The 26076-nt window shown below is 44.4% G+C and overlaps 1 protein-coding gene across 1 annotated transcript in view; it reads left to right on the top strand.

Annotated features, from left to right (window-relative positions):
- The window catches only part of LOC134654627 (protein mini spindles), a 69420-nt gene extending 43785 nt beyond the window's left edge, over positions 1 to 25635 (top strand). Inside the window, exons 28-37 of the mRNA XM_063510100.1 lie at positions 1839 to 1959; positions 5266 to 5451; positions 7024 to 7211; positions 8415 to 8642; positions 16717 to 16840; positions 18135 to 18341; positions 19807 to 19960; positions 21286 to 21350; positions 22395 to 22526; positions 25476 to 25635. Of these exons, the coding sequence (XP_063366170.1) occupies positions 1839 to 1959; positions 5266 to 5451; positions 7024 to 7211; positions 8415 to 8642; positions 16717 to 16840; positions 18135 to 18341; positions 19807 to 19960; positions 21286 to 21350; positions 22395 to 22526; positions 25476 to 25571 (1501 nt within the window). The 3' untranslated portion in view covers positions 25572 to 25635. The remainder of the gene's footprint in view (positions 1 to 1838; positions 1960 to 5265; positions 5452 to 7023; positions 7212 to 8414; positions 8643 to 16716; positions 16841 to 18134; positions 18342 to 19806; positions 19961 to 21285; positions 21351 to 22394; positions 22527 to 25475) is intronic.
- The last annotated feature ends 441 nt before the right edge of the window (positions 25636 to 26076 follow it).

Here is a 26076-nt window from a genome sequence, read left to right on the forward strand (position 1 = left end):
ATTATTATTTTCATTCGCAGCTGTGTGTACAAAAATGTAATCTATACTTTCGAAACATAAAAATGGACTTATAGTTTGTCAAAGGACTGTCTCATTTCAAGCATAGACAGAGAGAATCATACTATCTTTGTCTTACACTAGTACTAGCACCCAAAAGAAAAGGATGAATATAGTTTTCCTGGTTCTTACTGAATGACAAATTGGTTTCACCAACTATACTTCACCGTTGTCAACTACAAAACTACAATAGAGAACACAGTGACGTTGACGAATCGTGCCAACGCGGTTTAGGGTGGTATTCCACCTGTCCAATTTCTTTGACCAATGTGCATTGCGTCTCAATCTCTCATTAAAGCTGGATTCCTCCGAAAACGGTGCCGTCATATGACGGCCGTCATATAGCGGCCGCAAAAGACGGCCGTCATTACGGTGGCGACATGTGGAAAGTACCACGGCGTCATAACACACCGTCATCCACCAAGGTCAAAGCGGTAAATTTGAAAAATGTAGGCGCGATGGGATAACGTCCCATGGAAAATTTGAATTTCGCGCCTTTTCCTACTGACAAGATTTGCTTGATCATCTATAATTTACTTGGAGGATATCATCAGAAGAGGAAAATAATCGTAGTACGGAATCATTTATTCAAATCTCGTGTCATTTATTCAAAATGGCGTCACCGCTATCTAATAAAACGTTCACGAAACTATCGACACCGTCATGACGGCCGTCATCTTACGTTACGTTGACAATCAACGTAACGTAACGTCGTCTAGGAAACCGCGCCATCTTGTTTACATAGACACCGTTCTAGTGACGTCAGTCAACGCTATATAGCGGCCGTAATATGACGGCACCGTTTTCGGAGAAATCCAAAGCTTAAGCAAGATGTGAAACGCAAATACACATTGGACGAAGATCAGGCGGTCTAGCATGAGTTGCATTCTCGCGCGCGTGTCCATACTTGAAGTCGCGCCAGATGTATGGAGTCGCGCGCGAGAACGCAACTCATGCTAGACCGCCTGGCGTGGCTAACTCCGCGATTTCGTCGCGTCGCTACAAGTACATGTAGCCCACACCATTTTTGGTGTCTAGCAGTAATAGTGGCCGCGCAGCGCTACGGAACGGACGCCTGCTCGCGCTTGCGCCACCTTGCGGTCATATCTGATAGACGAGTTTTTAGAGAGTGAACCTTCTGTACCTAGTACATACTATTATTTACTCTGTGCTAAGATATTGGAATTAGAGATGCAACGGATAGTTGTTTGGCCGGATACCGGATATCCGGCCTGAACACTGGCCGAATATCCGGTATCCGGCCGCCGGATATTCGGCTGGCGGAACTACACCTATATTTTGAGTTTTGCAGGTGCGCGTCGTGCAGGTTTCGACCTGTTTCGTAGTGAACGTTCGCGCGGACACATTTCTAGGGAACGTAACGAGTTTTATCATGTTCATTACGTAGTAAGTTCGTTTATAAGTTACAGTTACAAGTGCGCGCGCGTATTTTTGTGTAAACAAATAAGTGTATTGTGTGACATTGTATACGTATCTATTTCTATCTACTGTGTCGTTAGCATTATGACCGTGACTGTTTTTTAGATTCCATTTTTTACCCCAAAATGTGTTAATTTTACTATCCGGTATCCGGCCGGATAGTTGGTCACCATCCGGTATCCGGCCGGATACTAAAATAACGGCTGATACTAAAATAACGGCCGGATACGCCGGATACCGGATAGTAACCGGATATCCGGTGCATCTCTAATTGGAATCATGGAATACCATCCTTAAATGAAACTGCGTATCCCTAAATAACCTTGAACGTTTGTTTACAGCATGGTGCTCACCTCGCCGCACCACACCGCGCCGCACCCGCTGGTGACACCGCAGCCACCCACCGTGGACGACTCGCTGCTCGCAGACACCATACACTCGATCGCCAGTCCGGACCTGAATGTCAGTATGGTAAACTTAAACTTACAACACAGACAAGACATCCTCTAGACTGAGCATAGTAACGCTACCCCCTCTGCCACTCATACGGTAGTTTTACTCCATCTTCGAGTCAATCCCGTGCCGTGATTGGTCCGTGTCTTTGAACGGACCAATCGCGGCACGGGATTCGCTCACCTCGTCCCCCCGCACCTCCGTATTTTTGGCAGCATCGGTTTCATGAAATAATTGCTCTAAACTCAGTCTAGAGGATTCCTAGTCTATGACTTACAATGAAGGACTCTGTGAGTTTTTACACGCTTTTATTTAATTACAATGTAATTAATATGTAGTTACACGTTAGACTTGCAATCCGGAGGTCGCGGGTTCAAACCCCGGCTCGTACCAATAAGTTTTTCGGAACTAATGTGCGAAATATCCACAGATATAGGAAGGAAGGAGATCGGACATGCACGGCGATTTGTATTGAATACGCCTGTCGCAAGTTCTTGAACCCAAACAAAGCACCAGTCATTATAAAGACAACGCACGCACACACCTAAAGTACGCACACTTTTAGATGGACGCTCCTATTGCACAATACACGCGCATCATTTCGCTGTCTGTGTACATGCGAACGACCAGCGAGTCGTGTCATCACGCACGCACACAACGATAATTACGGGAACTGAGCCGGGACACCGTGATATCGATATTTGATCGACTGTCGGAAAGACTGTGTGTCGATAACACATAGGATACATAATTATTAACACATAGGATACTTATTGTTCCGGTAAAAAATATGTTTCCTGAGGAATATGCGAAATACGATTTCTACGCGGGAAAATATATACATTCCATACAATTCATATATACATACCCTTGGTATACATATAAATAAAACATCCATGACTCAGGAACAAATATTCGTGCTCGTCACACAAATAAATGCCCAACCTTACCAGGATTCGAACCCGAGACCTCGTGCACAGTAGGCAGACACTGTACCACTGCGCCAAACCGGTCGTCACAATAGATATGTATTATACTAAATTAAAGTAAGTACGTTGCTATAGAAAAGGGATAATTTCGCACTAAAAACTATTTTAAAATATCGAAATTCACTCGAAGTTTTTTATCACTATTAGCACATGTGTAGGTACATTTTGTACAAACCATTAGGTAAACAATTACACAAAATTTATACTAAATAATATTATAATAATATATTATATTAAAGACAGTAACCATCTTTAAATTTTTAAATTATTTTTAGCGTCAACTAATCCTGGGCTGGTTTTATCGATACGTGTTATAGGTGCCGTACAGCACTATCCAAGCGGAGCACATCGCTGCTGCACTATGAGAAAATTTCTCATTGAGTGAATCGTTTTGTACCCAGTTCATTGCGGCGTAAACACTGTACTTTGCAATCATGTTACTTGTACAGCAGCAATGTATAATGAAACATTAAATGACAAGCTAGTGTAACCTTACATGGATACAAGTCGGAATATTACATTGAATTTGTGGTTTTATTTGAAATAACTGAAATAAGTAGTATTTACCTGTGAAAAAGTGATCCCATTGGTGTGGAAATTAATCAAATCACTGCGATGTTTACAAGTAATTATTGCACAACTCGGCATTTTGGAAAAAAACAGAACTTTTTCGGTGAACAGCGCGCGTGCACACTCGGTAACAACGGACGGCGAACTGGCGGCGTTGTATGCTCAATGAGCTAACAACTGCGACACGGCCGCCGACGGCTTGTCCGCTCTCTAGTATTCTATGCTCTGAGGAAATATCATTTGATTTCGGTGAAGGAAAACATCGTGAGGAAACCGGCCTAATCCCAATAAGGCCTAGTTTCCCCTCTGGGTTGGAAGTTCAGATGGCAGTCGCTATAAAAACTGGTACCCACGCCAATTCCTGGGATTAGTTGTCAAGCGGACCCAAGGCTCCCATGAGCCGTGGCAAAATGTCGGGACTACGCGAGGAAGATGTAATATGTAGTTAAAACTAAATATGTACCTATGTTTGGAAGAGTTAAATTAATTTTTTGAAGGACTTGAAAATAGAGTTCCGGTTATAGTATTAGCTGAAAACTGTTGAGCATTAGATTTTTCGTTGGTCGCGACATTCGCGACATCTACTGTCAAGGAGCGGTACTGATAAATCATCTACTTGACGCTAGATGTCGACTAGAAGATAAGCAGCGTTTTGATTACGCTCATGCCAGGGGGATTGGCGGTGACTAATTAGTATAGTATTAGTTTATCTTTTGTAAATTATAGCCTCCTAAGGTCTTACCTGTAGTACCTATTCAGTTCGATGTAATTTAAACCATGTTCAATTGGAACAGAGTCGCTTTTGCTTTGTTTCGTTCAACTATCAATCAACGCAAAATCAATTCTATTTCCTACAATTTAGGTTCAAATTTCAGTGGCAAATTTTGGATGATTCGTTTGTATGGCTGGGCCTTAGGAGGCTATAAGTATTAGTATTCAATTATAATTTTGTAGGTTTATTTTATTATGTTTATATATAATATTTGGCTTTTCGGTTCCATTTCTAGTTATAATTCATGAATCTCTCCTGCACCAACATTTATAGTCCCTGTACTCCTGCACCAGCATATTATGCCTTTTGGCATTAAGTCCGAAATTTGTACATTTTTCTTTCTTTGTGCAAAAAAGTTTAAATAAATAAATAAATTCTAACTAATGGAAGTGGAACTTATCTAATGTAGCGTCGTCTATTTAGTTTTAGAGCTTTGCGCGTTAATCATCATTGAGACAACGGTGTAAGAACATAAATTTGTATGTGTTAAGAGCCAACAGGAGATTTAAACATTTTAGGTAAATATACCCGTCTCGCTAACGGAAGCGGCTCCTAAAACTAGTGCGATAAGGACAAGGCGAAAAATCCTGCGTAAAAATAAAAATCGAGGTTTCGTACTCGACTGTTTCCTCCTCCAAAACTTAACCAATCGTAACCAAATTTGGAAATCTACATGATTATGACATTATCTGTGTCGGACCGTTTTGCTTTTTTGGCTAATTGATATAAGTTTTGAATAGCGCGCCTCTCATTGCGGCATAGTCAATTAGGCCATTTTGGCCATTTTTGAAGAGCTCTAGCGCCTTAAAAAACAAAAAATATCAAAAAAAGCAAAACGGTCCGACACAGATATTGACAATATTAATCTGTGTTGAAAAAATCATTGCTCTAGATTCAAAACCCGAGGAGGAAACAGTCGAGTACGTTTGTATGGAGAAATGACCACTCCTGTTGGCTCTTAAAGTAGAAAATTGTTGTTGACAGGCCGCAATACGAGCGATGTCGCTAATATCGAACGCCATAGCCTCCGGCCGCGGGGCTGCCTTGGGAGCCCACGAGCAGCGCCTGGTGTCGTCCGTGGCCACGCAGATCCGGCGCCTGCGCACCTCCGCGCGACCACCCATGCAGACGCTGCCCGCCTACAAGTGCATAGCGGGGGCGCTCATTGCCGTACGTACCGACTATTGTGTTATATTTCAAGTAAACGGTGGGGATACAAGCTACTCCAACGCCCGGAAAACATCTGCAAAAACTCTCTAAAGCTTTGGTTTCCTCCGAAAACGGTGCCGTAATATGACGGCCGCTATATAGCGTTGAATGACGTCACTAGAACGTTGTCTATGTAAACAAGATGGCGCGGTTTCCTAGACGGCGTTGATTGTCAACGTAACGTAAAAAAAAGCGGTGCCGACATTTGGATGACGGCCGTCATGACGGTGTCGATAGTTTCGTGAACGTTTTATTAGATAGCGGTGACGCCATTTTGAATAAATGACACGAGATTTGAATAAATGATTCCGTACTACGATTATTTTCCTCTTCTGATGATATTTCATCCTCCAAGTAAATTATAGATGGTCAAGCAAATCGTATCAGTAGAAAAAGGCGCGAAATTCAAATTTTCTATGGCACGTTATCCCTTCGCGACTACATTTTTCAAATTTGCCGCTTTGACGTTGGTGGCTGACGGTGTGTTATGACGCCGTGGTACTTTCCACATGTCGCCACCGTAAAGACGGCCGTCTTTTGCTGCCGCTATATGACGGCCGTCATATGACGGCACCGTTTTCGGAGGAATCCAAAGCTAAGGCCCACTTGCACCATTCAACTAACCCGAGATTAACCGGTTAAACCTGGAGTTACCAATGTTACCAGTACAATTTGACACTGGGTTAAAGGTTTAACAGCTTAACCCCGGGTTAGCTGGATGGTGCAAGTGGACCTAAGACGCTACAGCGAGTGTCCTAACCTCCAATACCATAGTCTCCGGCCGTGGAGCGGACTTTGAAGTCCCCGAGCAGACTTGCTGATACAATCGAACCTCGTTTTTGACATCTTGTAAAATATAAAACCCAAGTTTTCGTCTCCCTCGTAAAACATCCCCTTTTTTGTAAAACTTTCCTTCTATAAAAAAACCCTTTTACAAAATAAACCTTTTCAAAATGATCGTCTTTAATTAATTTTTTCTACTCCCGTACTTTTATTTGTCATTTAAAGGGTCGTGCACACACCTTTAAAACCCTGCCTTATAGTTGTCAAGACAAGTCTTTAGTCTATGCCCCAAAAAAGAATTTGTGCACGCAGTATTTTTTTGGCGATTTTACAATACTTCGTGTAATGACCACTTAAAAAATATTGAATGAAATACAGTGTTGCCAACCTTATTTTAAATGTCACAGACATGATTTTTTTAAATTTCATTCATTCATTCATTCTTTTCCCGCCCGTACCCTCCATTTTTGCTAATTCTTGAATTAAAAATATTTGTTAAATGTACAATTTTATTTCAAAGTTTTAAGTGCTTGGTCGTAGAAAAAGTATTGTATGCAACGTTGTTTAACTGAGTCAAAAAATACTCGTGGCGTCTTTATTAACAATTTTCGGCTTCGCCTCAAATTGTTACTCACGCCACTCGCCTTTTTTGACCTCTCTTAAACAACGGTTGCATAAAATACTATATCTTACAACAACTATTTTTATTCCCTGTTTGAATAAATCACCATAGATTTTGTTTTCATACAGTTCTACGAGTCCGGCGGCTGCGGCATGAACGTAGACTCCACCGCCCTCTGTTCGCTGCTCTGCGAACTACTTCGCCTGTTAGGCGGTGGCGCCGTGGCCACGGGGCCGGACGGGGAGCGACTCGTGCGCATACTCAACAACGTGTGCGTCAGGGTGCTGGAACACTCGCCGCGGACACAACTGCTCTGGTCAGTACATGCACGTAGCCACCGCCCTCTGTTAAAATCACTACCTCGGGCGAGAATCGAACTTCAATCAATCAATCAATCGTTTATTTGCAGATAAAACATAGTACAATGCATGCAAATACAATTATATAAAACATTACACCACCGGTAATGTCAAAATTAAACACACAAATCAAAAAAATAAGAATCCAATACAATTAACAATAGGTATTAAAATGTCTAATTTGAATAACCCACACGTTTGCGACATCAGGCGGTGAAATTTTTCGTTTATTTATAATAATCTGATTCATTTACAGGACTGTCTGTAAAGTAGAAACTTGTAGCCGCAAATATGACAACTGGACTGAAGTAGATGAAGCTGTATCACCGCATATGTAGATTGTACAGATATTTGAACCCCTTGAATGAAAATTTGTATCCAGGGGGCCTTACACTTAATTCGCTGACATAAGAGCTATGGGACATATTTTTGAGTATGATGAGTGCACCCATATTTTTACACTTGAAAGTTTAACAAGTCGCCATATGTACTTCAAACGTCTTTGCGGCGTTATCTATGATCCAGCCTTCCAACTAAACAACATTTTTTGAAGTGAAAGCTCCTTTAGCGGCGCTGTGCACTTTTTGTGATGGGGAAAAAATGTTAAACTCGAGACAGCGTAAGACGATCACGTGACCGTAAGACGGACACGTGACCTGATCGAAAAACTGTTACAATGCATTGTAATGTCATTGAGTTTTTCTTTATTGATTTAAATGCCATCTAGTGAGTTTCTCTCTAACTGGTATTAATATAACTAGAGTACTAACAGTGATGTGCTTAGGGGTTTCAAGTAATTAACGCTAACGCTATAGTTCGTTTTTTTTAGCATTAGAAATAAGGTAAACAATCTTGATGTGTCTTTTAATTGAAAACACATTTTAAAAATAAGTTACGGCAAATATGTAACAATTATGAATCTAATACGATCATTTATATTCTTCTGCTTTCATAAGTAATAGTTTTTGATTTTTAAAAAGCGTTTTTCAATTAAAAGACATGTCAAGATCGCTTACCTTCTTTCAAGTTCTTTCTAATGCTAAAAAAACGAACTATAGATGGCGTTAACCTCAATTATACATAGTGCATTTTGCACTAGTCATTGAGTTTTCACTTCTGCCGGCACTTCCTGAGTGCAACCCGTTGTTTTTTATCCACAGTGCCATCGTGTCCCTTCTCCACGAGTCCATCGGCGTCACTGACCCCGCCTACCCTCGATACCAAGACCTGCTCCTCAAATGCTTCTGGAAGACCCTCAAGATGATCTCCACGTGGGACGTGAACTCGATAGATTATGATGCCGTGTTGTACAAGATACACCTGTTCTATAAGGCGTATCCGAATAGTTATTGGAAGAAGAATCCTGATATCAGCGACACTCCGTACAGGTAAGTCAAAGTGGCTGGGTATAGTTTGGCCAGGGGCTGTTTCATTTCAAACAAAGATAGAGAGAATCATGCGGTCTTTGTCTTATGCTAGCATCCAAAATAAAGGGACAAGTATAGATTTTTTTCGTCTTATTTACTGATAAATTGGGTTTGTCAGACTATAATAATTTTACTTCTGGAACTGAAAAATAACATCAACCCTATACAAGATACACCTCTTCCTTCTATAAGGCGTATCGGAATAGCTGTCCAAAAGACAAATATTGATTCGTCGTTTCGTATAGTAGCTCAATATCATTTGATGATGAGAAGTTTTGGCTGAAGGGTGCCAAGATCCGACGGTTTCGCGGCTGTTTCCAGACTCTGCGGGGTTGTGTGTATTTTAGGGTTATAATTTGTATGCAAGGTGGAAGGTATTTGTCTATGTTAGTTGCCTGAAAATAAATATTTTTCATTTCCCGTAACAATACTTTTTGTGATGGCCAATAATAAAATACTCTATATAAACGTTGAATATTGACCTCAGTGAACGCATATAAACCATGGAAGTATTCTGTCCGCTCAATTATGACCCAACGTAAAGTATTCGATTGTAGGCGGTGCTTACAGAGTGTTCGATTGGCAACTTCAGTGCGGCCGAGATGACAGTCAGTGACGGATGGCTAAATTGGTTTATAAAAACTACGTTTTTTTGTAATTAAAAATGTCTTCATGTGTCGTGAAGTGGTGCAGAAGTTGTTTTAGTTCATATCAAGGACAGTGGAATCACTTTTCACTTGTAGTAAACAGATAACTTCAGTAAAATTTGGAATAAACATGACGACATTTTTTCAATACTACCGTGCTAAGCTAAAACGTAACAACTGCATACGACTTTCATAACAACATACGACTTTTTAAATTGCGAGGATAATAGGGATGGTTTTATGCCAAATGAAGTAGACTATTTTATTAACTTATGATTGGTTTAGGTATTTTCTATATACAGTAGAATCCGCTTATAATGACATTGAAGGGAAGTAACAAACATGTCATACTAAGCGGATGTCATATAAAGCATAGTTGATAAACTTTTTATTTTATTTTTTCCAAATTAATCTCAAACAATTTTGTGAGAGATGAGTTTTATTAACCTTATACCAATTATCAACTTTCACCGAGAGTAAAAACTAAAACAATTTAAACGCCACAGACGTCCTCGCAGGGAAAGATGTGGGGCCGGCCACGAAAACCAGCGAATTTGTCAGTATAACCGGATATAATTCCATAAAAATAGTATTTATAGGTCGAAGTTATCTTATCCGACTTTGTCACAAAGAATTTCATATGAAAACCAAACTTCGCACAGTAATTGCGTCATAGTAAGCGGTAGGTCAGTATAAGCGGAGTCATAATAAACGGATTCCACTGTAATTATAAATGTAGTAATAAATTCCTTCTTACAGATTTGTATTTTCCTTTTTTATTTCATGAGATGGAGCTATAAAAAAACTACCTAGTTATTTCAAATTAATAATCAAATTTGGTATTGTCATTTTACATTACTTTCCATTCAAATTCCCACAATATGCTATTCGCAGAGAACTATGGAAAAAAGCTGTCCAATTAGAGACACATGAAATTGAGTGGATGCCTGGCAAGATATATAATATAAAATTTTACCTTCCAATAAAATTATTATTATGTTTCCTTCCACGTCTGAGATCTTCATTCATTGAGAGCGTAACGCCTCCGGTGACCGATAGATGCCGCTAGCGTCTATGTAGTCGCTCCGCCGCCTCGCCGTGACGTAGTTCCGCTTCCCTTTCCTGCAAACAGACGCCCGCCCCCCGCCACTCGCCGCCGCTATGTCATTGTTGAGGAGAAGTACCGTCGGTAGAAAAGTAGCCTAGTAGCCTGCCAGGAAGGCATTACTCAGATCTCAGACGTGGAAGGAAACATAATAATAATTTTATTGGAAGGTAAAATTTTATATTATGTGTTCCGTTCCACGTCTGAGATCTTCATTGAGACCTGTTTATTATCTCCTGGTGGCGAGTCAGCGGGCGCGCAAGCGTTAGGGCTACACCTACAGTCATATAACTCAGAGAAAGAATAAATATATACGCCTTATTGCAACCCATGAAATCACAATAACTCGTTATAATGATGCATTACAGGAAATTGAGAATTTAAACTGTAATCCCAGGTTCGAATCTGACGTTAAACTGGTTTGAGGGATTTCTCATTCGAAATCGCATCCGATCCGCAGAATCTCGGCGATAGGATCGTCTAAAGAAAGAGTCATGTTCCCCAATTAACTTAAGCCAAAATATCGCCAAGTAATTGGATAGTTTTCCAGCTAATTTAGTGATTAAGTACATCATGGATCGAAAGCAATCGTAGGCGAGGCCGGATTGGATGAGACTACTGTGTCTGAAGGAAATAAGCGCAGTGTCCCCTAACATTTTGTGTAATTCTCACAAGTTGACGTACCCAGACTACCTACTGGGTCTATACTTTATTCCGAAGCTTCTAAGAGAGTCCAGTCGGTGAGACACGTTATCTGGTTTAGAACCGAATTTCGGACACAAAATAAAAGCGTCAAAGTTATCTGTGTAATTGCCTGGGCTACAGTGTACGGCCTAACCTAACCTAACCTTATCGTAGTAAGGTCATTGACCCTGCGGCCTGATGCTAACAGTAAAGGTGCGGCAGCTCTTCTATATAGGTACGTTGTAGGATTATTCAAGTTAGGGCAAGTAATTTGAATAAGATTTCTCGCGTCCCAAGCTGGTGGTTTGGGAGGCGCGGGTCTCGCTATTAATGACGATGGAAGAAGGCATAGTGTCCGATAGTGGTTCACATACAGCACTTGTTACAGGCTTCTGAACAAGTATCATTCTGAAAGCTAACATGGAGAATAGAAATAGATGTCTGAGATAGCTTGCTACTTCACTGGGTATTAGAGGTACCTGGCAGTCGATCTCATTTTTGATGCACCATGAAGATCATTTCTACATTGTGGGCGTACAGCGACCTCGACAAGGGGACGATCTAGGGAGTGCTCCCCGGTACTGGTTTTCTAGACAACCAGTACCGGAACCGGAAATACACGGTTATCGCCGGCTCGGTGTTGGAGCGTCCTATCTGACAGGAGCTACGCCTCGATTCTTAAGGTCGTTGACTTGTAAGGGATGGTGGTCTGACGTTGTGTTCACTAGGACCGCCAGTAAATTGCAAGCTTACCACAGCTGCGAGAAAGCTCTCCTCATCACGCCGTCACAGTAAACAGACTATCACCGGCAGCTGCCAAACGCGTCGTGTTAGCACTTCAAAGAGTCGGTTAAGACATACCGTGGTACAGTGCGAGGGCTCTCGAAAGCGGAGAGGCCGACCAACAAGGTGTGCCTATCAGGCGAAGATAGTCTCGGCGGCTTCTGGGCGCAGCTGCCACTCGGGGGACGCAGTGACTTTTTGATAAACCTTTGGGGGTTATACCGACCTGGTAAGTAGCAAGGAACCAGCGCGAACTATAGACGATCTGCTGGCATCAGCAGTTTTTTCGACAACCGTAGTAACGGTTGTATGTTTGTAGTACACTCCTGTCGTCAGCGCTGCAGGTGCGGCCCGTTAACGATTACTCTCCACTTGAAGGGCCTCACTTCGTACATTGTCTACCATTATTAACGGACTACAGGTATAAAGTGAGGACTACGACGGTGCAATCTCCATAAACTAACGTTTGCGAATTTGAGACTGAACAGGAGGCATCGGGTATAGTTTCTGTGAGAAACTCGGCAGCAAGGCAGGTCTGTATGTTGAGAAAACGAAAAACCTTCAGTCAAACTTGTATAGGAGCATGGTAGCATGCTTTTAAGGAAATCGCACTGATGAAATCAAGTCTAAAATCGATTTTGGCGCTTTGCTTAACAAAACTGTTTCGATAAAGTCGAAGACAGACAGATGGAAACTGCTGGAGTCCTCCTGGCCCCTTTCTCTTGGCACCGGAAACACAAGCTCGTTCAGGCGCAGCGGGTTTATTTGTCCCATTTTGTTTATTAGGGGCTTGGCGAACGAGTTCGTCTTTGTAAGACGGAACTTAAGCTGGAGAGCGCGGGCAAGCAGAGAGATAATTATGTGAACACTGCAAACCTTTTCAATGCCTTCAACCTCGGTTTTGAGCGGAGCACACGGGACCTTGTCTGCCGTCGCCTTGGCGACGGAGGAATCCTTAACCGAAAGCAAGAGTTTAGCGATCTGCTCGTGCTGTTGCACCATAGCTATAAGCGCCTGCGTACCTCAATGGGGCCATGTGGACAGGGAAAACTGGTACCGTGGTACACGTGGCGCCGGACGGCAGCGGCGTGGCGCCCGGCCGGCGTCGGCTTGGCGGGCTGCACCGACACGGCCGCTGGCGATATCATTGGGAACGGCAACAGGTAAGTTTTCTTACGAACAGAACATGGGTGCCATTGCAAAGGACGACAGCGTCGTACTTGCAGCATCGACGTAATTACCGGCGCTATCATGGCAACCGCCGCCGCTCGCCGCCATCGTGACGGCAGCCACCGACAGCTCGGGTGGCGCCATCGTGGCGGCAGCCACCAACAGCTCGGGAGGCGCCGGCGCGTGACGCGAGAAGCGCCATCGTGGCGGCAGCCACCGCCAGCTCAGGAGGCGCCGGCGCGCGACGCGAGAGGCGCCATCGTAGCGGCAGCCACCGCCAGCTCAGGAGGCACCGGCGCGTGACGCGAGAGGCGCCATCGTGCCGGCAGCCACCGACATCTCGGGAGGCGCCGGCGCGTGACGCGAGAAGCGCCATCGTGGCGGCAGAGGCGCCGGCGTGTGACGCGAGAGGCGCCATCGTGGCGGCAGCCACCAACAGCTCGGGAGGCGCCGGCGCGTGACGCGAGAAGCGCCATCGTGGCGGCAGCCACCAACAGCTCGGGAGGCGCCGGCGCGTGACGCGAGAAGCGCCATCGTGGCGGCAGCCACCGCCAGCTCGGGTGGCGCCGGCGCGCGACGCGAGAGGCGCCATCGTGGCGGCAGCCACCGACAGCTTGGGAGGCGCCGGCGCGTGACGCGAGAAGCGCCATCGTGGCGGCAGCCACCGCCAGCTCGGGAGGCGCCGGCGCGTGATGCGAGAGGTGCCATCGTGGCGGCCAGCTCGGGAGGCGCCGGTACGTGAGGCGAGAGGCGCCATCGTGGCGGCCAGCTCGAGAGGCGCCGGTGCGCGAGGCGGGCGGCACCCTTGTGGCGGCCCGCCACCGGCTCGCAGGTGCGTGAGGCGAGAGGCGCCATCGTGGCGGCCGGCTCGGGTGGCACCGGAGCGTGAGGTGGGCGGCGCCATCGTGGCGGCCGCCACTGGCTCAGGAGGCGCTGGTGAGGCGAAAGGCGCCATCGTGGCGGCTAGCTCGAGAGGCGCCGACGCGTGAGGCGGGTGCCGCCATCGTGGCGGCCCGCCACTGTTTCGCTGGTGCGTGAGGCGCCATGGTGGCGGCCAGCTCAAGAGGCGCCGATGCGTGAGGTGGGCGGCGCCAATCGTGGCGGCAGCCACCGCCAGTTCGGGCACCGGTGCGTGACGCGCCATCGCGCCGATGCGCGTGATGGACGTTGCCGGCTCAGGAGGCGCCGATGCGCGTGGCGGGCAGCGCCACCGTAGCGTCTTTCACCGGCACAGGGGGGGAGGCGTGCGCGTGGCGACTGGCGCCACCATGGTGGCGTAGTTGCACGCAACATCACGGCGACACTGTTGCCCGACGCCTTGATAGATGGCAACCGGCGCGGCGAACGGCCCCGCCGCTGTACTCGTAGTGTTTCCACAGAGAGGCTTCCACGTAACTTACCTTCCTTCCACTTTGAGCAGTCGAGATGCAGTAGCGTGCTCCCCGTGGTCCGGTCCGCCTTCACCTTGGCGCCAGGACGGGACCGAGAGGTCCGCGATCCACCCGCGCCGCGACCGCAGCAACAGGAGCGGGCGCGTGACGACTCTCGGAGTCCCGCGGACCGGAAACGCCTGCGCCGCGACACTTCGGGCGCCGGCCCGCAGCGTCGCAGCGTCTCGGAGTCACCTCGGACGACAAGAGAAAGTCGACAGCGCCGTCGCGGCGAACGACACGAACTGTCGCGTCGGAAACTAACAACACGAGGTAATACTCCCGGGCTCCGAGCACGAGCACCGACCTCGGCCGACACCTGCGGTAATCGGACGAGAACCGGGGCTTTAGCGCCCAAGTAGGCATTCACAATGCGCTTCCGAACGCCAAATACAGCTAGAATATCATTAAACTGGCTTACCAGATGGTTTGAGACAATCCAAACCTATCCTATTGCAGCGCGGCCCCGGCACCACACCGCGCGGGGCGCCGGGCCGGCCCCGCTCCCCGCGGCAGGCACGATGACGCACGTTCCTCTCCGATGCGGAGCGACTTACGTTACCACGCGTTGTAACAAACGGCACTTGAAACCACTTGTTGACGCACTTTCTACTTCACTCTCGAAAATGCGAGTTAACGGTAACGATTTTAGCAGCATGGCATGTAAAAAATAATTTAGCAAGAAAAAAGTGGGTAGAATCGAAAAGCACCGTTGGAAGATCGATCCCGAGACCGCCAAAAGACTAGTAGTGGCGATCTCTGGCTATATCTCGCTATTTAATCGAACAAACTTTGGATCGTAAATTTTTAAAGCACCATGCTGCAAAAATGTTCGCAAAAAAATTTGCGGACCATCGGTCAGGACGGTCGACGAAACAATGCCATAGCGGCGGCGAGTGGCGGGGGGCGGGCGTCTGTTTGCAGGAAAGGGAAGCGGAACTACGTCACGGCGAGGCGGCGGAGCGACTACATAGACGCTAGCGGCATCTATCGGTCACCGGAGGCGTTACGCTCTCAATGAATGAAGATCTCAGACGTGGAACGGAACACATAATGTTCTATTCATGAGATAACCCGTGAGATAATCATATCCGGTCTCCTATATGTAGATACATTTTTTTTATATCACGCTTTCACTGAATTAATTTAACAAATACACACATTATCTCAAAATGTTGATCATTTTAATCCACCCTCTACTGTCACATATATGTAGGTTCTCTCTCAAGCCATTTCCGTCAGTAGAAAAGAGCGGCGAATTTAGAAAATGTAAGCGCGCGAACGGTTATGGTCCCATACAAAATTGTAATTATGCGCCTTTTTCTACTGACAAACTTGCTTGACCGGCTATATACATATAAAATATTTCCATTGGAACTGAAAGTGGGGATTTATTGTGACTCCGCCTGTTCAAATGTTTTTGACCCGATTCGTGTACCTACCCATGTAAATTTTGCAGGCTGTATAGCCTGTCCGATTTCTAAGATCAAGTTCGCCATACATTTACTATGGCGTACTTGATCTTAGAAAAACGGACAGACTATACCAGTACGGCTACCATCAGTTTGGCACTGACAAACGCCGTCTTTGCACTAATATGCGAGTACGAGCGAGATGTATAGAAAGTAAATTACGTTCTCGATAGCGTAAATGTCAGTTTTGACACTGTCAGTGACTCATGGTACGGGCTCTGAACGTGACTTCGCACTGCCATACAGATTGATAATAAAATATACAAAATACTTATTATAGCGGAATACATTTATACCTACAACAATGAATATTTAATTATGTTGAGTTAGTCTGTCATTTAATTTCATAACAACATTTTAACTAGTTATCTTTTAATCTGCATTAAATTATTATACGTGAATTATTTGACTGGTTCTTCAATGTATGGCATAAACCTATCCCTGTCCAAGTCATATTCTAATCAAATATGAACCGCGAATTCTCAGCGGCCAGTACGTACAGCAAGAAGGTTATTAGCGGATTAATGTCGCTGATTGGTAGTTATTGACATTATATGCATTTCATCTACACTTAGCTGTGTACGTTAGTGTAATAGAGACAGGCTCTGTAAACGTATCGTCTTATTTAAATGTAGGCGTAATTGTGTATGTGTGCTAATTTGGCCCGAGAATTTGAACGGTAATGTTCCCAAAGGCGGTTTCCAGTTATATGCTTTCACTGATTGACCTATACAATTGTTTCAGAACCGTGAAAACGCTGGTGCACACTCTAGTCAAGATGAAGGGCGGGTCCATCACCAACCACCTCACGCAGATCCCCGACGTCAACGACTCGGACCTCTACCCCTATCTGTTGAAAGTACTCAAGGTTGGTCCAAGGTTCAACGTCGCATTTCTAGGCAGCGTGTATTTGCTAGGCACGGGCGTATCTGTTACGTGATAGATCTTGTACTAGGGCAAGTTATTGTTAATTGTAAAATGTTTAAAAAAATACCAAGAATGCCTAAACTATGATATAGTAGCATCTAACCTAACGGGACCTATCCGACCCTGTGGCTTTGTGGGTGTGAGTGAAAAAAAGTGCGCATGGTGCGTAGCCAATGTTCAATCGTTAACGCTCCGTAGCGATTACACGCAACTGTCACTGTCGCACTAGTGTGGTAAATAGAGAGAGATGACTACGATACGCTACGGGGCGTTAACGATTGGCAAGTTGGCTACGCGCCCAGGGTTAATCGGTTAAGTTCTATTTTTGTAGCTTTATTTGACGTTCATAAGCGCATTGTAATTATGCCTACTTGAATAAACTATCTTTTTATCTTTTATCTTTTGTAATGTCGCGTATTTGACGAAGCATGTTGCTGATTTGTTACATGTATTCTAATGACGAAGCCTGCGTTGCGGATTATAATTTTTTGTTTTAATATCAATCAGACGAGTTACATAATTTCCAATAATTTCAATAAAATATAAAACAATTAGCGTATATAATTGGTTTTATTCATTTTAGAAACTTTCGTTTTGTTTGATTTTACAACGCTTCTAAAAAAAGCGAACGTAATAGATTGCAGGCAGCAGGCATATTTGAAAATGATTATAAATCTAATAAAAAAACAGCCTACTGTGCAACTCAGGAATTAAAATAAATTATGTTGACGGAAAGGTAGTTAAATTTACTTGTTAATCCATACTAATATTATAAATGCGAAAGTGTGTCTGTCTGTCTGTCTGTTACCTCTTCACCCTTAAACCGCTGAACCGATTTAGTTGAAATTTGGTAAGAAAATAGATTGAAGATAGTTTGAGTCCCGGGGAAGGACATAGGATACTTTTTATCTCAGAACTCACCCCTTAAGAGGGTGAAAAGGGGGGTGGAAATTTGTATGGGCAATCAATAACCGCTGAACCGATTTAGTTGAAATTTGGTATGGAGATAGTTTGAGTCCCGGGGAAGGACATAGGGTAGTTTTTATCCCAAAAATCTCCCTTTAAGGGGGTGAAAAGGGGGGTGGAAGTTTGTATGGGGAATGGTTAAAAAGCAGATTGGGTAAAAATAAGCTACCCAAATTACTAACTCCACGCAGACGAAGTCGCGGGCAAAAGCTAGTAATAATAAAATTCACGCCTTAAAACACCTTTTATAACTAACCTTCCGTTTCCAGCAACTAAAACTAGACGAGAAAAAGGAAAACACGCCGGACGCCCTAAACGGCGCGTCACTACTACAATCCATGACAGGCAACTCAGCGCCGCTGAGCGCGACTTCGAGGTTACCACGCGCCGTTCACGAGGAGCTAGCGCTAATACTGAAACGTATAGGCAGCAAGGAGCACAATAGAGAAGCTCTCGCTCACCTTTACGACCTACGCGTAAGTTCTGTCCCTATACACCATGCTACAGTGTAAAGGCAACTCGGCGCCGCTGAGCACGACTTCGAGGTTACCACGCGCCGTTCACGAGGAGCTAGCGCTAATACTGAAGCGTATAGGCAGCAAGGAGCACAATAGAGAAGCACTCGCTCACCTTTACGACCTACGCGTAAGTTCTGTCCCTATACACCATGCTACAGTGTAAAGGCAACTCAGCGCCGCTGAACGCGACTTCGAGGTTACCACGCGCCGTTCACGAGGAGCTAGCGCTGATACTGAAGCGTATAGGCAGCAAGGAGCACAATAGAGAAGCACTCGCACACCTTTACGACCTACGCGTAAGTTCTGTCCCTACACAATGCTACAGTCTAAAGGATTGTGTCCCTATACACCATGCTACAGTGTAAAGGCAACTCGGCGCCGCTGAGCGCGACTTCGAGATTACCACGCGCCGTTCACGAGGAACTAGCGCTGATACTGAAGCGTATAGGCAGCAAGGAGCACAATAGAGAAGCCCTCGCACACCTTTACGACCTACGCGTAAGTCGATTTTGTATAACATCATTATTTACAACCATAAAGTTCTGGTTCCCAAGGAAATCGGTGCCGTCACATAGCGGTCGTAATACAGCGGTGAATGACGTCACTAGAACGTTGTCTATGTAAACCAAATAGCACGGTTTCCTAGAGGGCGGTGATTGCCACCGTAACGTCGAAAAGCGGTGCCGCTATTTGTATGACGGCCGTCTTGACGGTGTCGATAGTGTCGTGAACGTTTTATTTGATAGCGGTAAAGCTTTGGATTCCTCCGAAAACGGTGCCGTCATATTACGGCCGCTATATAGCGTTGACTGACGTCACTAGAACGTTGTCTATGTAAACAAGATGGCGCGGTTTCCTAGACGGCGTTACGTTACGTTGATTGTCAACGTAACGTAAGATGACGGCCGTCATGACCTTGTCGATAGTTTCGTGAACGTTTTATTAGATAGCGGTGACGTCATTTTGAATAAATGACACGAGATTTGAATAAATGATTCCGTACTACGATTATTTTCCTCTTCTGATGATATTTCATCCTCCAAGTAAATTATAGATGATCAAGCAAATCTTGTCAGTAGGAAAAGGCGCGAAATTCAAATTTTCTATGGGACGTTATCCCATCGCGCCTACATTTTTCAAATTTGCCGCTTTGACCTTGGTGGATGACGGTGTGTTATGACGCCGTGGTACTTTCCACATGTCGCCACCGTAAAGACGGCCGTCTTTTGCTGCCGCTATATGACGGCCGTCATATGACGGCACCGTTTTCGGAGGAATCCAAAGCTTAAGCCATTTGTACTTAAATCTCAAATGCACCTTTTGTACCACGAGGTTTGAATAAATGATCCGCACTACGATTATTTTCATCTCCTGATGATTTTCATCCTCCAAGTAAATTATTAAAGCTAAATATATTTTCTAGGAGCGGCACCCTGAAGTGGACATCTGGACGTTCATGCAAGGTTCTTCGTTCTACTTCCGCAACTACGTCGAGCGAGGGCTGCGCGAGGTCGCCGAGCAGAGGAAAATGAACTCTATGCCCATGTACAAACACGACTACAAGTCGGAAAACATTGGTGAGTTGCTTTGTGACAATTTTGTTAGCGAAGTTACAATGGGAAGTTAAAAAAAATTCAAACTTTCCACATAATACAGATCTCGGGAATGTCTTGAATTTCCTAAGGGGAACTTTCTGAAATAGAAACTTCCTTTAATTGTTTCGAAATTTTCCAGAAGTTTTCAGTATCGTCCCTAACTTTTTCGAAATTTACTGTAACTTGCACATATCCGGAGGTACCTACAATAATTAATTGATCGCTTTTAAATAAATAATAAATAAATTCATTTATTGGCGACCAACTTGGATCAATTCAATGTGTTAGTGACAGTATCTATCTTAAGGCTAATGTTAGTATAATATACAAAATGATCTACTACTAACTATATACAAATGTGTTTCTTATAAATAAATAAATAAATAAGCAGATTCTCTCAAAGAGCAGTATAAAGAAAATCTGCCCACTCACCTATTCCTGCGCACATGAGTCATGCAGCAGTTATTTATATACAGCCCATGAACACTGTCCGCAATCATGGTCAGGCAGCGTATCATGGCCGCATTTTTATCACTTGTCATGCTATACGTCACTTTCGCACTTACATATTTGTTAGAACGTGACAGCCATGGTGACAAATGATAAAGAGCCGGCCATCTTAGCCCTACAGGATGCTGTTGGAGCTGGCCCGTACTCTGCGCACCAGGGATGTGGCTCGTTTGCGCATCGTGGTGTAGAAGCCGTCTACCCGCGCTTCCGCGAACATACCTGACGCGCTACAGAATCTGGGCAACCTACAGACAATCCAACCTCTAGACATAGCATACTCGCGCTACCCCCTCTGCCACACATACGGTAGCGTTACTCCATCTTCGAGTCAATCCCGTGCCGTGATTGGTCGATGTTTTTGAACGGACCAATCACGGCACGGGATTCGCTCACCTCGTCCCCCCGCACCCCCGTATTTTTGGCAGCATCGGTTTCATGAAAGAATTGGCCTAAGCTCAGTCTAGAGGTTGGATTGTCAGTGGGGCAACCCCATCAGCACCCTGTACGCGTTGTTATATTGAACGCGCAGAGCGTTGTACCGTTTATACGTATAGTCCGCCCACAGGCTGATTGTGTAGAAACTAGTACAGTAGGCTCTGAACAAACTGACTTTGACTTCTTTAGAGCAGTGAGCAAACCTGCGGGCTATCATATTCGCTCTGACGGACAACGCTCTGCGCTCACGCTCAATATCGGCATCATCTTTTAAAACATGATGTAACTTTATTTCATTCAAATAGTAACGAAAATGAAAGCGTTTGATGTAAGTTTATGTCGATGATTTCGTTTGTTTTCAGATATAAGTAACGAAACGGAGGAAAAATCTCATTTAGTATTCATGGAGCGATTAAGAGCTTTGCAGGTTAGTAATTAGTTTACGATATACATATGCCATTTAAACCATTTTGAATAGGATCAGTGTTCTTCATTCTTTTGTCCCATTCAATTTTAAAATAAAAGAATTCAAACATATTTCTAACATTATTAAATAAATAAATTATAGGGGACCTCTTACACAGATCAACCTAGCCCCAAACTAAGCAAAGCTTGTAGTATAGGTGCTACGCGACGATATACATACTTATATAGATAAATACATACATACTCAGGAACAAATATTTGTGTTTATCACACAAATAAATGCCCTTACCGGAATTCGAACGCAGGACCATCGGCTTCACAGGCAGGGTCACTACCCACTAGGCCAGACCGGTCGTCGTATTAATTTCATATATCTGTCGATTTTAATTTGTTACTCTTTAATAGGGATGTTGACATGAATCGCGAATATATAATATGTTATGTTTTTACCATAGCAGGGAGTATTAGAACGCGGAAAATCATATTTTGCAAGTGTAAATATCTGTAATAAATTAATTAAAAATAATCAAAAGTATTTAAAATAATGCCCAGTATCACGTGACTGCAAACGCCAATCGGAGCGCGTGACGTAATCACAGTGGAATCACCAAAGACAAGTTATAAAACCTGCCTAAGTGTCTACAGATTATCGTACCGAAACGCGATCTTGGTGCGGTGCGGCGCACGAATCGATAGTGTGTAAGGTGGTGCGTTAAGGACGCAGCTATAAGTTAGAGCGAGAAAGAAGGTCGCTGTCCGATGCGGTAGTGTGTTAAGGCTTTAAAAAAAATTGTCAGTTGCCATATAAAGAATTTAAAAAAATTACTGACAGCAGTTTGTTTAAAACGCCGTTACGTCATCAAGGTCACGTGACAGTTTGGAGCGTTTAGGCGCGTAATTTAAACACGAAACTTATTATACATGTTTTCTTATTCAAAATTAATGAATATATTTTTTTTATATTTTTTTCTGTAATTATTACGTGTCTATCTACAAAATGAAACCAGTTCCAAAAAATTGTCAACATCCCTATTGATATTTCCAGGCCAAAGCGGGCATGAAGACAGAATCAGCGCCCACGTCGCAACCCCGCACGCCGGTAGACAACCGCGGGCTGCAGGACCCCATCATCGAGCACAGCCTGCCGCGCGCGCACAGCATCGACCCGCAACTAGAGGTATAGTTTGTAGCTTTCTAGTAGAGCCCGAAACTGGAAGATGTTACTCTAAAATCAAAAACTCTAAAATGGAAGTGGGCGGGCCACATGCTCAGGGAAAAGCAGAAATGGTCAAACATACTGACTGAGTGGACCCCACGCTACGACAAAAAAAGAAAAAAAGGCAGACAATACAAGAGATGGTCAGATGATTTAAAGAAAACTGCTGGTCCACTATGGAACCGACTAGCCAGAGACAGAGAAGCATGGAAGGCAATGGAGGAGGCCTTTGTGTCAAAAGGACACGTCGAGCCGACGGTTGTTGCAAACACATAAATAAATAAATAAATATTGTATTAAATATTATTAACTGTATGTTCGATAATAAAAGGCTTTGAAATTGAAATTGAAATTGAAGTAGAGCCCGAAGGCTAATCCTATTGTCTATTGTTCAGTAAAACCGCACGTGTTATAGTTTGTAGCTTTCTAATAGACCCCGAAGGCTAATCCTATTGTCTATTGTTAAGAAAAACCGCTCGTGCCACGTGCCACAACCACCTGCATAAAAAATCGGTACTTCGGTTACTGAGTGCCGGCGAGTCGAACGCTACAGAACCAGTCTAAAATGTGTCATCGAGATGCGTAACAAAGGCGCGTTATCGGAGAGCGCACCTACACTGGTTTTTTGAGCGTTTAGCGACTATATAGTTTGTAGCTTTCTAGTAGAGCCCGAAGGCTTATCCTATTGTCTATTGTTAAGTAAAACCGCTCGTGCCACGTGCCACAACCACCTGCATAAAAAATCGGTACTTCGGTTACTGAGTGCCGGCGAGTCGGACGCTACAGAACCAGTCTAAAATGTGTCATCGAGATGCGTAACAAAGGCGCGTTATCGGAGAGCGCACCTACACTGATTTTTTGAGCGTTTAGCGACTATATAGTTTGTAACTTTCTAGTAGAGCCCGAAGGCTTATCCTATTGTCTATTGTTCAGTAAAACCGCACGTGCTACTTACCTGCAAAAAAGGGTCCTAATTATTCTATTTGGCACCTGAGCGCGGGCTAGTCCAACGCTCAAAAAACCAGTGTAGGTGCGCTCTCCGATAACGCGCCTTTGTTACGCATCTCGATGACACATTTTAGACTGGTTCTGTAGCGTCCGACTCGCCGGCACTCGGTAACCGAAGTACCGATTTTTTATGCAGGTGGTTGTGGCACGTGGCACGAGCGGTTTTTCTTAACAATAGACAATAGGATTAGCCTTCGGGGTCTATTAGAAAGCTACAAACTATACGGCCCACGGACCCTGAGGTCTACATGCATACACTAGGAATCCTCTAGACGGAGTTTAGAGCTATTATTTCATGAAACCGATGCTGCCAAAAATACTGGGGTGCGGGGGACGAGGTGAGCGAGTCCCGTGCCGTGATTGGTCACGGACGCCACACAAAGACACTGACTCGAAAATGGAGTAAATCTACCGTATATTTGTGGCAGAGGGGGTAGCGCTACTATGCTCAGTCTGGAGGATGTCTTGTCTGTGTCTACATGTGACCCCTTTCATAATGCTCGATGTTACAAATTTAACCAGTAAGGTCGCGGTATGGACGCAAGCAACGCGCGGCGCGGCGAGTGGCAAATCATGGCCGTTCATTCGCAGGGAGACTTTGGACCAGACTAGTGAGAGACAGGGACAAATGGAAAGGGATGGAAGAGGCCTTTGCAAAACGGCATACAGACCAAACCGATGTTGTCTGAAGTAGTCATAATCATGTTAAATTTTTATTATTTATTTTATTTTATTTGAAAACATAATATACAGCTTTACAGTCGAAACCAAATCTCTGTACACATCAGATTACAAAATACGTAATGTATTTACACAATTTAGGAAAATCAGATCACAATCAACTTTCATCCATCATCTCACAGTACCGCAGACACATCTGACATACAACCATCCATCGACTTGCAAACATATCACATTCTGGTGCCCATGACAGAAGCGAGTTCAACAGCCTTAGAGCCCGCACTGCTGGTGAGTTTTTATGTGCTACAGTGCGTGTAATTGGTACTGCCAAAAGGTTGTGACTTCGCGGTCTAAAGAGATTTTTGGGCACAAATGGAACAGCGAGTCTAACAACTCTTCCTATCAGCTCAGGACAGTCTGTAACGCCACGTAAAATTCTGCATGCTGTCACTAGGAGATTGTTATTCCGCCTTACTGCTAAAGCTTTGGATTCCTCCGAAAACGGTGCCGTAATATGACGGCCGCTATATAGCGTCGAATGACGTCACTAGAACGTTGTCTATGTAAACAAGATGGCGCGGTTTCCTAGACAGCGTTACGTTACGTTGATTGTCAACGTAACGTAAGATGACGGCCGTCATGACGGTGTCGATAGTTTCGTGAACGTTTTATTAGATAGCGGTGACGCCATTTTGAATAAATGACACGAGATTTGAATAAATGATTCCGTACTACGATTATTTTCCTCTTCTGATGATATTTCATCCTCCAAGTAAATTATAGATGATCAAGCAAATCTTGTCAGTAGGAAAAGACGCGAAATTCAAATTTTCTATGGGACGCTATCCCATCGCGCCTACATTTTTCAAATTTGCCGCTTTGACCTTGGTGGCTGACGGTGTGTTATGACGCCGTGGTACTTTCCACATGTCGCCATCGTAAAGACGGCCGTCTTTTGCGGCCGCTATATGACGGCACCGTTTTCGGAGGAATCCAAAGCTTAAGGAGTTAAAACCTAGGGATCCTAATAAGTACTTGGTCGGATATAAAAATGGAAAATAAGTATACAACTATATATAAGAACCTAAGGAATGTTTTTTCTACTTTTTCTACGAATAGGGCGTATGTGTTTTCAGCTGGGTTTCAAACAATATGTAATTTGATAAGTTGTGTCTGAATAGAAGGCTTATGTTATTATTACATATTATTATCTGTTTCCAGCTCCACTCGACGCAGCCAATGTCGCACAAGAACGAGGCGGCGGTCGACGCGCTGCGCCTAAAACTGCAACAGATCAAGAGCTCCTCCAAAAGATAAGATAAGATAAGGACGCCGCTTTCTCTCCAGGCAGCTCTCTGAACCCCGGCGTTACGGTTAGCCTTTACAACGTCTCGTATACGCGAAGTACAAATAATAACACCGTCTGTTGTTTCCCTTGTAACAATCCGTTAGAAAGTAAATCTATAGAAAATGCGTGAGTCAACACATTCAGTGTCGAACACCCGACTATCGGGTATTTTATGATTTCGTTCCCAGGCCGGACGACCCGATAGTCGGGGTCGTGGTACTACAGCTTTATATGACGAAATTGTTGTGGCCTGGCGCGGATGTCTTGTTTGGCTGGGTGGCAATGAATGTGTTAAAGTCGAACTATTTGCGCTCCACTCTAAAAGTTTTCATGACACTTTAGTCACCATTCTCGTGTAACGATGGCGTGTTAAAGGTTAATCCTTTTATCGTTTATATTAGATTGGCGATCTTGTAACAAGAATTACCCCTTTCAGACCTGCAAAACTTGTTTATGCGAACTGAAAATGAAATC

Source organism: Cydia amplana, chromosome 15, assembly GCF_948474715.1.
Source record: "Cydia amplana chromosome 15, ilCydAmpl1.1, whole genome shotgun sequence".
NCBI classification, from domain to species: domain Eukaryota; kingdom Metazoa; phylum Arthropoda; class Insecta; order Lepidoptera; family Tortricidae; genus Cydia; species Cydia amplana.